General features: G+C 37.7%; 4 protein-coding genes across 6 annotated transcripts in view; 2 read left to right on the forward strand and 2 right to left on the reverse strand.

Annotated features, from left to right (window-relative positions):
- The first annotated feature begins 835 nt into the window (after positions 1-835).
- Positions 836-5,128, forward strand: LOC104824006 (pescadillo homolog). 2 transcript variants are annotated; one of them, XM_010555895.2, is made up of 14 exons: positions 836-1,020; positions 1,424-1,599; positions 1,752-1,837; positions 2,066-2,314; positions 2,393-2,518; positions 2,625-2,709; positions 2,799-2,909; positions 3,041-3,134; positions 3,300-3,559; positions 3,717-3,824; positions 3,954-4,075; positions 4,194-4,413; positions 4,525-4,758; positions 4,879-5,128. In XM_010555895.2, the coding sequence occupies exons 2-14, from the start codon at positions 1,576-1,578 to the stop codon at positions 4,945-4,947; spliced, it is 1,788 nt and encodes a 595-aa protein (XP_010554197.1). In that variant the 5' UTR covers positions 836-1,020; positions 1,424-1,575; the 3' UTR covers positions 4,948-5,128. The 2 variants fall into 2 exon arrangements, with proteins under 2 accessions (XP_010554197.1, XP_010554283.1); XM_010555981.2 differs by having other exon boundaries at positions 1,494-1,599.
- A 479-nt stretch (positions 5,129-5,607) lies between these two features.
- On the forward strand, positions 5,608-8,231 carry LOC104824189. The gene is made up of 9 exons (XM_010556216.2): positions 5,608-5,913; positions 6,379-6,507; positions 6,576-6,705; positions 6,869-6,989; positions 7,082-7,163; positions 7,265-7,318; positions 7,517-7,555; positions 7,711-7,810; positions 7,911-8,231. Exons 1-9 carry the CDS (start codon positions 5,677-5,679, stop codon positions 8,039-8,041), a joined length of 1,023 nt encoding a protein of 340 aa, XP_010554518.1. The 5' UTR covers positions 5,608-5,676; the 3' UTR covers positions 8,042-8,231.
- A 33-nt stretch (positions 8,232-8,264) lies between these two features.
- LOC104824109 (V-type proton ATPase subunit D-like) lies at positions 8,265-10,050 on the reverse strand. Its single transcript, XM_010556103.2, has 2 exons — positions 9,497-10,050; positions 8,265-9,224 (listed from the first exon to the last, which is right to left on the reverse strand). The coding sequence occupies exon 2, from the start codon at positions 9,210-9,212 to the stop codon at positions 8,427-8,429; it is 786 nt and encodes a 261-aa protein (XP_010554405.1). The 5' UTR covers positions 9,213-9,224; positions 9,497-10,050; the 3' UTR covers positions 8,265-8,426.
- A 2,259-nt stretch (positions 10,051-12,309) lies between these two features.
- The window catches only part of LOC104824265 (protein TOO MANY MOUTHS-like), a 1,959-nt gene continuing 1,524 nt past the window's right edge, over positions 12,310-12,744 (reverse strand). Inside the window, exon 2 of one of the 2 annotated variants that reach the window (XM_010556329.2) lies at positions 12,310-12,744. In XM_010556329.2, the coding sequence (XP_010554631.1) occupies positions 12,441-12,744 (304 nt within the window). In that variant the 3' untranslated portion in view covers positions 12,310-12,440. The other variant, XM_010556398.2, reaches the window with a different exon arrangement.

A 12,744-nucleotide genomic window follows, 5' to 3' on the forward strand; every position in this document is an offset into this window, starting at 1 on the left:
CCCCCCCCCCCCCCGGTTAGATTTTTATTCTTCCGCCAGAATCTTAACCGTTTTTCGAGTGCCCATTTTGTGTAATAAGCCAGCGATTCCCCGTAACAATCATCACTTTTGTTGTCCCTAGCTTGTTATCAACTATCAGAACAGGACTTGGGTTTCTTGGTTTTTTTTACAGGAATAAAACTTGCGGAGATTTATTGACACCGATGTAATCTATTGTTTAATATTTAACATCAGGTGAAATAATTTATTGAAAAATAAAACAATCATGGGGTGTTTTTTTTAAAAAAAAAATTGAAACACAAATATTTGGGTTATCCATTCGGTTAATAATCGAATAATTTAACCGATTTGAATCGAATAATATATTTAATTGTGTAAATCGGATTTGATTCAACCGTGATTTCTTTTATAATGAAAATATCAATTTTGAATTCAAATAAAATCAAACATAAAACAAGCATTTTTTTGAAATATTGAATATTTTTATTAATAAAAACCGAATCGATATGAGTGATTGTAGTTTTTTAAATTTTACATAACTAAATTTGAATATATTCATATCTGTATCGAACTGAAATTTTAGGATCATCGTAACACATTTGTTTTATTGTTATTTTTTTTTATATTTTCCCTAAATATAATAGTTTTGTGAATATAGGTGTAAGATATTCAAAGCTATATGAGTTTATGGTGTTGAGTTTATAACGAGAATAAAAGTAGTTTTATTTTTATCCACAGCAGATGGAATCGGCCGGCCATATAGGAAAATGTAAGGGTAAAAACGTAATTGTGCAAGAAGCAAAAACCCTGGTCCGGAGTCGTTGGTTTTTGATCTAGGGTTTTGTTAAGGTGTTTCTTTTGCTCTCCTCCCTTTTTGAAGCTCTCTCCTTCCCCGCGGCCGGGTACCTTCACCAACTCTCTTTGCAATTCACCCACCGCCACCGCAACCGTCACAGTCACCGTCACCGTCACCGAGCTCACCTCTCTCCCTTTGTCTGTCGTCTATCGCGTGTATCTCAGGTTTGTCTTTTAGGTTTTTGTTTTTACGATTTCTTATTCGAGATTTCTCGGTTGAGGTTAGGGTTTTGATTTTTGACACATATATAGGTAAACACGCACATACACACACTTTGTATCTGCTTGTGCGTGTATCATCAGTTATGGGTTGATTCTGGGTTCATTTTCCTTTTTGTTGTTCTTATTTTAATCTTCCTCGCTACTGTTTGCTATTGTTTATGGTTCACACCCGCCGTCAAGCTCTCCGCGATTTTGGTAATGCAAAAAAGTCCCTGTATGGCATCTTCGAAGGAATGGTGGTGTCTTGTGTTATTGCAAGGCCTTGGCTTTTTTGTTTCTAATGGATGAAATAGGCTGTTTATTTTTGTATATTACGATTGAATTTACTGTTTCCAAATAATCTCAGTAAACGGTGGTGATCCTCTCCAAATTCCTGTGTTTTCCCTTGCCGACATTTGCGGTCTCGCTTTCTGCAGAACCCTAGCGAGTTTCCGCTTTTCTTCGGAGATTCTTAAGCCCTAGCGAGTCTTGCAAGTTCTGCTCTCTCTGTGATTCATCATGCCGAAGCACTACAGACCGCCGGTGAGTATCTTTAATCTCATCTCGTTCTGTGCTTCGGGTTATTAGTGAATTGTCCAAAAAGTGTGGCTGCTTGGTTTTTAATTTTCATTTTCTCGCACTTTCTCAGTAAAAATTTTCTTTGATTCTCTGGAAAATTTTTCGTTCTTTTGCAGGGAAAGAAGAAGGAAGGAAATGCTGCCAAGTATATGACCAGAACGCAGGCCTTGAAACATCTTCAAGTCAATCTGAATCTGTTTAGGTTCTCTTTTTTCTAACAACCTCTCGTTTCTGTCGTCTCTTTCCTTTACTCTGTTTTCTAGGGTTTGATGTTTCTGAAAAATCGTTGGCAGGCTATTTAGGTTTCCATCCATTTTTCTCCTCCTTAACTGTGTTTCTTTGAATCATCTTGAATTATTTTCAGATGAATTCCGATTTGATTTGGTTGGTCATGACAGTATAGTTTTGTTTGTGTTTTGTGGAATTGTAGGAGACTGTGCATCGTGAAGGGTGTGTTTCCCCGGGAGCCAAAGAAGAAAATTAAGGGAAACCATCACACGTACTATCATGTTAAGGATATTTCTTTCCTTCAACATGAACCATTACTTGAGAAGTTCAGAGAAATAAGGACATACCAGAAAAAGGTAACCAAAGCCAAGGCTAAGAAAAATGAGGAGCTAGCACGTCTTCTGCTTACGCGTCAACCGACATACAAACTAGATAGATTGATCCGAGAAAGGTTAGCTACAGGGACTTGTATATATACTTGTGATTGAACTTTCATGGAAATCTCTGTTCATATTGTTGAATTTTGTAGGTATCCTACCTTTGTTGATGCGCTTAGAGACTTGGACGACTGTCTCACCATGGTTCATCTTTTTGCGGTGTTACCTGCCACAGACAGGGAAAATCTCGATGTTAAACGTGTGCACAACTGTAGAAGGTCAGAGTCTTATCTGCTATGTTTTCTTTTTAAACTAAAGTAGTGAGATCTATTATGCTTTTGTGTCTGACTAGTTGAATTTTGGTCTTCTGCTATTATGAATCAGATTGAGTCATGAATGGCAAGCTTACATATCTCGTACCCATTCGTTACGGAAGGTGTTTGTGTCTGTTAAAGGCATATATTATCAGGTAATATTGCATGTTGGCTTTCTTTAAAAGTTATGATGGGGCCAACATCATAGTTACTCTTAGAATGCTTTGCTAATTATTTTTTATAGGCTGAGGTTGACGGGCAAAAGATTACTTGGTTGACACCTCACGTATTACAGCAAGTTATGACAAATGATGTTGATTTTGGAGTCATGCTGACATTTTTGGAATTTTATGAAGTAAGAATCCATTGACCTCTCAGAATCTTCTCTTTCTGTCCAAACTCCTAAATCCTAATTTTAGCATGGTCCAGTAGGCTACCCATCTTTGCTTTCTAACTGCCAATCTTTTCTTTTTGATATTAATGCAGACTCTACTTGCCTTTGTCAACTTCAAGATGTATCACTCTGTAAATGTAAAGTATCCACCTATCCTTGATCCTCAATTGGAGGCTTTAGCAGCAGGTATTGTAAAGTATCCACATAATTCTTTCTGAAGATGATCTCACTTGAGAGTAGTTCTTGGAACTTATTCTGGTTTGTTATTTCATTGCTATAAGATTGAATCTGAATATGTAGAATATTTTTATATATAGAAGATAACATGGGGGTATTTGTTTAATTTTTCAGATCTCTATGCATTGTCAAGATATATAGATGCTAGCTCGAAGGGTTTGGCCTTGAAACCTCAAGCCATTGGTTCATCTAACTCAGAGTCAAGTGCCAATGAGGAGTCTGATCTCCGACTTTCGCAATTGCAGCACCAGCTGCCCTCTAATGAGCCTGGAGCATTGATGCACCTTGTTGCGAATGAAGAGGTTGAAGATGATGAAGAAACAAAGGTGTGCAAGAAGCTCTTCAAGGGTATGAAATTTTTCCTCAGTCGCGAGGTATGGCTCTGACTTTATTCCTCATATAAACTCTTTTCTGGTGGATCGGTGAATGGATTAGTCTCTTAATAATTTTTTTTGAAACACCAATCAAATCAGTTAGGTCATATGTTCCAAGAGATGCAGAATCATTCTGATTTTTTCTCCTCTCTTATAGGTTCCAAGAGAGTCATTGCTTTTTGTCATTCCTTCTTTCGGGGGTGTCGTATCTTGGGAAGGTGAAGTTGCGCCTTTCAAGGAAGATGATGAAACTATCACACATCAGGTCAGCCATTTGTATAATTTCTCACCCTTTTCCCATTTATTATATCTAAGACGAAAAGGTAGATAGAATTTGTTTCAACTTTCAAGAGCTTGCAACAATGGAAACTTGCTTTCGTTATTTGTATTGCAGATTGTTGATAAGCCAAGCCAAGGTCATCTGTACCTGTCAAGGGAATACATCCAGCCACAGTGGATTTATGATTGTGTGAATGCAAGGATAATCTTGCCAACTGAGAACTACATGGTTGGAAGGTAATGATGAACCTAACTCGTTGTCCAATTTGAGATCTCATCATAATGGTGTTTTACAATTTGATCAAAGAAAAAGCGGTGCAATGGTGGTGTGTTTTTTGGGTTGGCTATTGAGCAGGATTCCTCCTCCGCACTTGTCACCATTTGTTGACAACGAAGCAGAGGGATATGTTCCTGATTATGCTGAAACCATCAAAAGGCTACAAGCTGCGGCCAGAAGTGAAGTTTTGCCATTGCCTGATGTCGGGAAAGATGATCTGGAACATCCACAGAGCTTATTGGCCGAAGGTTTTATGAGCCGTGCCGAGGCAGCTGAAGCTGCTGAGAGGAAGAAGAAGGTATGAACCTTTTTCTTTTGTCGTTTTTTTTATATAGAGAAATAATAGAAGCTGTTCCTCCTTGCTCTGAGTGGTATAAATATTGCAATTCGTGGGTATGAGTGTATGTAGATGATGGTCCTGGAGAAGCAGTACCATGATGAACTGAAAATGGAACTCAAGGGAGTTGGGACAGTAGACGATGATAAGGTTGATGACTTGGACGATAGGGGGCAAGAAGAAGAAGAAGAAAAGGAAGAAGAGCCACGTCTTGATGATGCAGCCAATCAAACCAATGACGAGAACGCGGACATGGGTACTGTGTTGATGTCTCGTAAGAAGAGGAAGCTCTATGAAGCCATGAAGGTATTGCATTATTACTTACTCTTGGTTCTACACCTTGAATATATATATGTATATGTATGTGTATATATGCATATGTACATGTAAAAAGAAAATCCAACGTGTTTGTGTGAGAAATTGCAGATAAGTCAGAAACGAAAGAAGGCCGGCGTCGAACGTCTCAAGGAGCGTAAGAAGAAATTGGAGAAATAAAAGATAAAAGGCCGAATACAAAGGAGCGATCCTTTATTTATTATTAAAAGCTTACTTTAAGATTTCTCTGTCATCGATTTGTATCCTTCACTTAAAAATATTCATCTGACTTTGGGCCTTAAAGCCCAAATTTTGACCGCATAAATACGCTTTAAATATGGGTTCTTTAATTAAACTTTAATTTAATGCCTTAGTTTATGAGATTATTAGAGAGTTATAACGAATTTTATACAATTGTTTGTCACAATCTCCGGGCTTTTCAGAGATTGGAATTGTTTTTTTTAAATAAATATCATATCATCAAAAAATTGATTTTAATGTGAATTCGTATAAAGGTTCGAAAAATATTATTTTCAATAATGAATATCCTAACCTCAAAAATATCAAAACCAAATCTAAACCGGATCGGAGAATGCCTTCGGTTTTCACAGAACCAAATTGGCGGGTGGCGGAAGCGTGAGGGATACATTTATCCGAAAGCTGACACGTGCCGACCTCTCGGTTACACGCTTGCGTTGGTCTCAACTAGATTCTTCTCAGGCGACACTAGATTCCAAAATATTCCATGGCTCTCCTGCTGCCACGTCAGCATCCCACCCTCTTCGCGCCTTAATTTCTCCCTCCTCAAAAAAAAAAATATTTAACTAAAAAAGAAAATTATCTCCGACAATTATATTCGGAGAGATTTTTCTCTCCCACTCTCTCTCCATTGGATCATTCGTCTCGTCGATGGCGCAGTTACTCTCTCCTGTTTGTACGGACCTTTTGAAGCTTCAAAACCCGGTTCTGAGCTCGAGATCGAGTCCATGGAGGTTTCCCGCCAAGACCCACGGTGGTTCTTCCTGGTGCTTCTCTTCTTTCCCCGGTAGGAGACGCTCCGGCATCAGGCTGAGAGTTGCGACGGAGGATCCTGCTTCTCTTTTCACCGACGATGTCGCCGATGATTACTACGCCGTCCTCGGACTGGTAAACTCTGCTGTTCTCTTCCCTGTTTCGGAGGCAAATCTCTTATGATCATGGTTTTGGAACATCGCATTAGGGAATTTAGGACAAATTTTAGCCGATTTCTACTGGATCGTTTTGTATGTGTAGAACCTCATTGCTGCATTAGATTCAGATTATTGTGCTTATATTCTGAAACTTCGAGCTTTGATCTTAATTGTTTGGTTATGAGAAATTCATCGAGTGGAAATGAACAACGAGCTCGAATGTAAAGCTTCTGGGAAGACAGTACTTGCGTCGGGACAATCATCTGTCCCTAACTATTTGGAAAATACAACTCTGGTGCATTATGCAGGGAATGTATCCGTTTCGATTTGGAGTGAATCCATTAAATTATGGTCATTATCATCTTGCAACCTCTGCTAGATTTGTTATGTTGAAGATTTGAATCCCTAATGACTTTGTTCACGCTCTGTATCATCCCATTAGCTTCCAGATGCAACACAAGAAGAGATCAAGAAAGCTTACTATAATTGTATGAAAGCTTGCCATCCCGACTTGAGCGGCGATAACCCAGAAACCACTAACTTCTGCATGTTCATTAACGAAGTCTATGCGGTGAGTATTTCTAACTTTGAACTGAAAATGTATGTTGATTCGGTTTCGTACTGACGGTTGCATTGCAGGTGCTAAGCGATCCTGTACAGCGGATGGTGTACGATGAAATTCATGGGTATGCAGCTACTGCAACCAATCCCTTTCTTGATGATTCTGGCGAAAGGGATCAGATTTTTGTTGATGAATTTGCTTGTATAGGTACGTGTTGAATTCACTCCTTGCACTGAGACTTTCAGTCTGTGACATCTTGCAGCAAGTACCATCAAGTGTATTTCCAAATAGTGTACAGCAAAGATTATATTTAAATAACTTCCTGCTCTTTCTAGTATGACCATAGTCGTGTTTATTGTTTGTTCTATAGGTTGCAAAAATTGTGCCAATGTGGCTCCAGATATATTCCAAATTGAGGAAGATTTTGGAAGAGCACGAGCCTACAGCCAATGTGGAAACCGGGATCTAGCTCAGCAAGCAGTTGAAACATGGTGGGCTACTTAAATTTGTCGATGTTTCAAATGATTCTGGGAGTCTCATTATTTCAAAGAACAGATGAAAACTCATTTTTCTTTTTTGTCAGCCCGGTCGATTGTATCCATTGGACATCAGCGGCGCAGTTGTCCTTGCTTGAAGACGAGATGCGAAGGGTAGAAAGAGTGAATGTAAGACGAGAATTCACTCAGCAGTTTTTTTTTTCTTGGCTTTCTGTTATTTTTGTTTCTAAACTCCTGTGTAAATCTTTTGTGTCCATAATTTTAATCAGGTTGCTTTGATGCTCTCTGGAATGGGTTCTGGAGCAGTCGACGTATTCAGAATGGTAAGAGGGAGGAACCAGTAGAACCTTAACAAGCTTACAAGATATGAAATTTTCCGAGTTTTTTTTTTCTGCGACATAGTTGATATGATCCTAGGTGTTTCAAATCTGTTTCTGAAGATGCAATAGATTGTAATCCTAGGGCCAGACCGTTTTGGTGTGTGGACATATTTTACTGATCAAACCTGAATATGTTGGCAGGCGAGTTCTCGGTGGGAAAAAAGACAAGCTAAAGTTTTGGTATGAACTCTAACCTTCCCCGTTCTATCTTCTAAATCCACGTCTAAACCCTTTGCTTCGAGATTGAATATGCTCTGCTGGATTCCTACTCTTCTATCTCTTGTCTGATTTCTAGATGTACCTAAACATCAGTGGGTCGAACTTTTATGTTTCAGGGACAAGCTAGAAGTAGGATGACGAAGCGGAAAGGCACGGAAGAAACGCCTTCCTACTGGGATAACCTCTGGGGAAAACCCAAAGACTACAAGAAATCGGGTAAGAGAGACGAAAACCTCATCACCCAAATCTGCATAACTTCACTTCCTAATTACGGAAACCAAACGAGGAAAAGCTCGTAAATGTTTGAACGTAACAGAGGAAGAAGTGCAAGAACGAGCAAAGCGAGCCGCTGCTGCTGCTCGGAGATGGAGGGAGTACTCACGAAGAGGTGTCGATAAGCCACCAACCTTCAAACTTCCCGAGGCTTCATCCGAAACCGAAAACTGAAAGTCATTTACGCAATTCATATTCATATTGCTACAGGTACGTTCTATTAGTATAGTCTGCACATTTACGTGCGCATCATTTAGAACCTGTATAGTACTCAGATCGACTCAAGATGTATAAACAAAGGTATTGTATATAAAACCGGAACCTAGCTATACTGTAAATGTAAATTACAGATCTTGGATCGTAACCACGCAGTGTTTGCATCAAAGTGCAACTCATCAAAAAAGAAAAACCTGTTTATGGAACGTTTTAAGGCAAAGAATATCAAGGAATAATGTAACTGATATACAAGACATCAACCCTCTATTTGACGAAATATTTCTGATGAGACAGACTATATGTCCAAGCAGGAAAAAAAAAAAAAAAAAAAAAAAGACCGAACTCAGAAGATAATGTCTTCATCCTTGTCTGGGTCACCAACAAGCAAGTTGTGAGCAGATTTGATGGAAATGCCTCTCTTCAGAGCGATATCCTCCAAGACCATCTCCTCTGCAAAAGCCTTGGCAGCTTGCACTTGCCGCTCGATTTCTCTCTTCTTGTATCCCTGAATCTTCTTCAGCCTGAAGAAATCCTCTCTCTCGAGCTCGTCCAGCTCCCCCTTTATGTAATTGATCGTGTTCTCCAGCCTCGGCTTCACCACATTCTCGAGGGCGTTGACCCTTCTGTTCGTCGTCTTGATCGCCTCGTCCAGCGTCAAGAACGACGTCTGGAGCGAAGCAAGTTCCACGAGAACTTCTATGGCTTTCACATAGGCGCCTCGGCAGGCCTGCACCTGCTGCCCGCCTCTGGCTAAACCCGTCAGGTCATTCCTCGTCTCTCCTTCGGAGAAGTACTCGAACTTCGGTAGCTTGACCCCCGCGATGTTTTCTTGCCGGGATCGGACTTTCAGCGAGGCTTCTTTGACGCTCTGGAGGACAACGTGCTTGACATTCTCGCCCGCAACGTACTTTGTCTCGGTCAGGGCAAACGAGGATGTCTTCATGATATCTCCCATGGATTCCTTGGCGGATACGATCTTCTTCAGGATAGACCGGAACTGCACGGTTAGGGCGTCGCTCTTCTTCTTGAGGAGAGCGTGACCTCTCGTAGCCCCGACGAGACGGGCTTTCATGACACCGAGCATTGTAACGGTCGGAACCACATTCAAGCGCTGGTTTTGGCCAGCCATCTTTCCAGCTCACTGAATTGACGAAACACACGAGACAAGAGATCAATAGAGATGGACACGAAGAACATAACCGTTTGCGCACATCAGAACAGCGTAACGCGGCATTACACACTCGAATCACGCGAAGAGTAGAGGAAAGATTAGGTTTGAAATTTCACAGCTGGGCACGCCAAAACATCGCGAAGAAATACAAATCAGCGGAACCATCCAATCTATCGGAGAATTCAGAAAAATCGCTTCCTCTCGAGCGAAGAGGGGGAGAAAAATTCATGAACGGATCGTACCTCGGCCTTTTGAGGAACCACCGGAAGCAGATTCCTGCGAGATTGAACAGATCAGAATAAGAGAGAATAGAAACCTGGGGATTTGGAGAAATTTTTGAGATCCGAACGAAGATAAGTGAAGTGACCGACTCCCGCCTGAGAAAGGGATCGCCCCGCCTCGACGAAAGTGAGTGGTCGTTGTGTAATTAATCGAAAATTAAGGGTTTAGTTCAAGTTTAAGAAGAAGAAGAGGCGACTCATAAGGTGGGTCCAGTTTTTTCTGTAGCTGTCAAACTCCTGGTCGTTCGATCTTTTCTGAGTGGGACCCATCTAATCGAACGGTGGAAAATCGTCACGGGAAATTGATTTCTAAAAGACGAGAGACAAGACCACCGCAAGACTATGCAATTCCGAGATTGCCCTTGCTGTTGCTGAAATTGCATCATTTATTTTCTTGTAAGTGTAACCATAAAATTACACACACACATCAACATAAATGATAAATGTACTAAAAAAGGAAATATATTTTTCCTGGTTTTTCTAAGATTACAGTGATTTAAATCCCGTAAACAATGTGATTTGTGAGTTTTTTTGGTTATATTTAGATTTTGTTATTTATGTTATAAAAAAAATTATAAACTTTCAGTTTTTGTATTGAATTTGGTTCATCTCAATTTGGTTTAGTTTTACTAAAAATACTCATTTTTTAAAAAAAATTACGAATTTTTTTTATTAGTTTTTATTCGATTTGATTTGGATTCAATTTTTTTTATCGGTTTTAAAAAAATCATAACCATTCGATTTTATATCTAATTCGGTTCGATTATATTTATGCGTTATTAGATTTGGATCGATTTAGTTATTTAGTTATCAACCAATAATTCATCCCTATTCAAAATAATGATGTTTCCATAGTATAACATAGTATCATAATCCAAGTTTAGATTTGGATTGTCTTAAATTGTTATTATGAGTAATTGAATCATTAAACAAATCTTATATTATCGAATTTAAGATTTTAAGTTCCCATTTTTTTGGAAAACATGGGGGAGATTTTATTTTAACATAAATTGTGGTTTGACTTCGATCAAACCAATGGTGAAAAAATGAAACCAGCCAAACAAATTGTGAAATATAATGTAAGCTCTTATATTAAACAAAAAAAAAATCCTATTCTTATCTAAAAACATACGAGAAAAAAAAAATACATGAGTTGATCTAAAGAACATAAAATGTGTATGCACTTATTCCATATAGAATATAAAATGTTTGGTGTAAATACAAAATTCAAGTGTGATTTGAAATTTTGAATGATTGATATAACATTAACTCCAATAGTATATTTGGTAAAATTTCGCTACTTAACTATATACTTCTCCGAGTATATAACAAATGAGAGGGTGATTATAAAATAAATAAATAAAATGAGAGGTTAAAAGCGACATTGCCATGTAATAGATTCGTACTTTAAAAAGTAGTACCGTCGCTCCCCACGTGAGGCTCTGAAATGAGAGCGATAGATATTTTTCTTTTATCTTTTCTTTTTTAAAAAAAAAAATAAAATCCGAAAACAAAGCTGTAACTCAAAATATATAAACATTTAAAAAGGTTAGCAAATATTAACTCGCGGCTAAATTGATTGATATTTTTTTTGAATTGGCGCAAACAAAAATTGGGCAGAACTTGAAAATTAGGTATTACTGTGAATTTATATAAATTATAAAATATAGGACTTTTTTATTATGTTATTCCCAAATATTCATAAAAAAATTGTATTCATATATATTGTATATTATTTATTTTATTGTTATTATATTTTGTTTTCACATGAAAGACAGTCCATTCATTTCTTTCTTGTAACCATTGAATATATCGTATACTAAGCTTTAGGTCCCCCTTTCGTTTTTTCATGTAAATGGAATTTGACGGGAAATCAGGAGAAAAAAAAAGCGTGAAAAAAAGGATCATTGCTTTTGTGAGCTGACTGACTTATCTCTTCTAGAATTGTAAAATTATATTAATTTAAAATAAAATGAATACTAATTAGCTTAGCCTAAAATATTATATGTGAAATATAAACTTTCTGACTATTTTTCTAATAATAAGTATGGTCCAACATTCATTTTATTTTATTTTATTTTATTTTATTTTATTTTCCAGAGGTCAGTCTGCTTCAGGTTGTGTCGTTTCATCTTTGTCCTAAGCTCTTCCATCCGGTTTTATTACACATTTAATTTTTTTTATTCATTTTTCTGGCTTAATATTATCGTATTTTCTTCTTCTTTTTTTTTTTTGGGGGGGGGGGGGGAAAAAATTTTTAAAAAAAAAAAAATTATTAATTTTTACTAAGAATCGGTCTGTTCTTTCTTTATTTTTCGCACAAATATGCACGTATGTAATTGATACTGAACTACTACAAATGTTGTGAGCCATCTAAGCAAAGTAGTAGATGCTTTTTTATTTATTTTGGTGTGATAAATTTTTATATTTTGTATCATAGTACAACAGATTCTATTATTTTATGTATAATCTATTACAAATCAATTCATAAGATATGAAAGGATATAGTATTTCGTTTCATAGAATCCTTCTTTACAAAATGATATAACGAATCATTCGTGATAATTTTAAGCTTTTTTTATTATCAGAAAAGTGTTCTGTAAATGTAAAGACATAAAAGTAATTCTATTATTAAACTTTAGTATTTTCATAATTTTAAAAGTAAATTATAACTAAAAATTACTTATAGTTTTGATATATTTTTATAGATATCTCTAATAAAAAACACATCTAAAATAGGACATCGAAGAAAGAAGGTGAAAAAAAAAGGGAAATTAAAGAACCCCCATGATTTAGTAAAACAAAAACTACAATAATTTCCCGGAGACGGTCGGCCTGGGAAACAGCAATCTTCTTCTTCAGGGATATTTTATAAATAACATTAAATTATTTGTTTTTCCGCCCCTTAGAGAAGCAAGCGATGGTTTAAACCCAGAAACAGAGCGAGCTGAATCGACAAGGCATGGTGGAAGCAAGCTCCGTAATGATTCGGAGGAGCTTTGGATTTCTTCAATGGATGAATCAATGACCCATCGCCACCACCACGGCCTGAACTATTCCTTCCGCAGACATCGACGCCGGTCTTCACGACACTGAACTCGTCTGCCGGGTTCAGACAGAGTCCTGGGTTCCCGCTCAAATCCAGGTTCTTACCCAATCTCCTCAGGAAGCTTGAATCGAAGGGCACGACTCCGATCAGCATGTTCCTG

Source organism: Tarenaya hassleriana, unplaced genomic scaffold (assembly GCF_000463585.1).
Source record: "Tarenaya hassleriana unplaced genomic scaffold, ASM46358v1 Cleome1, whole genome shotgun sequence".
Classification (NCBI taxonomy): Eukaryota; Viridiplantae; Streptophyta; class Magnoliopsida; order Brassicales; family Cleomaceae; genus Tarenaya; species Tarenaya hassleriana.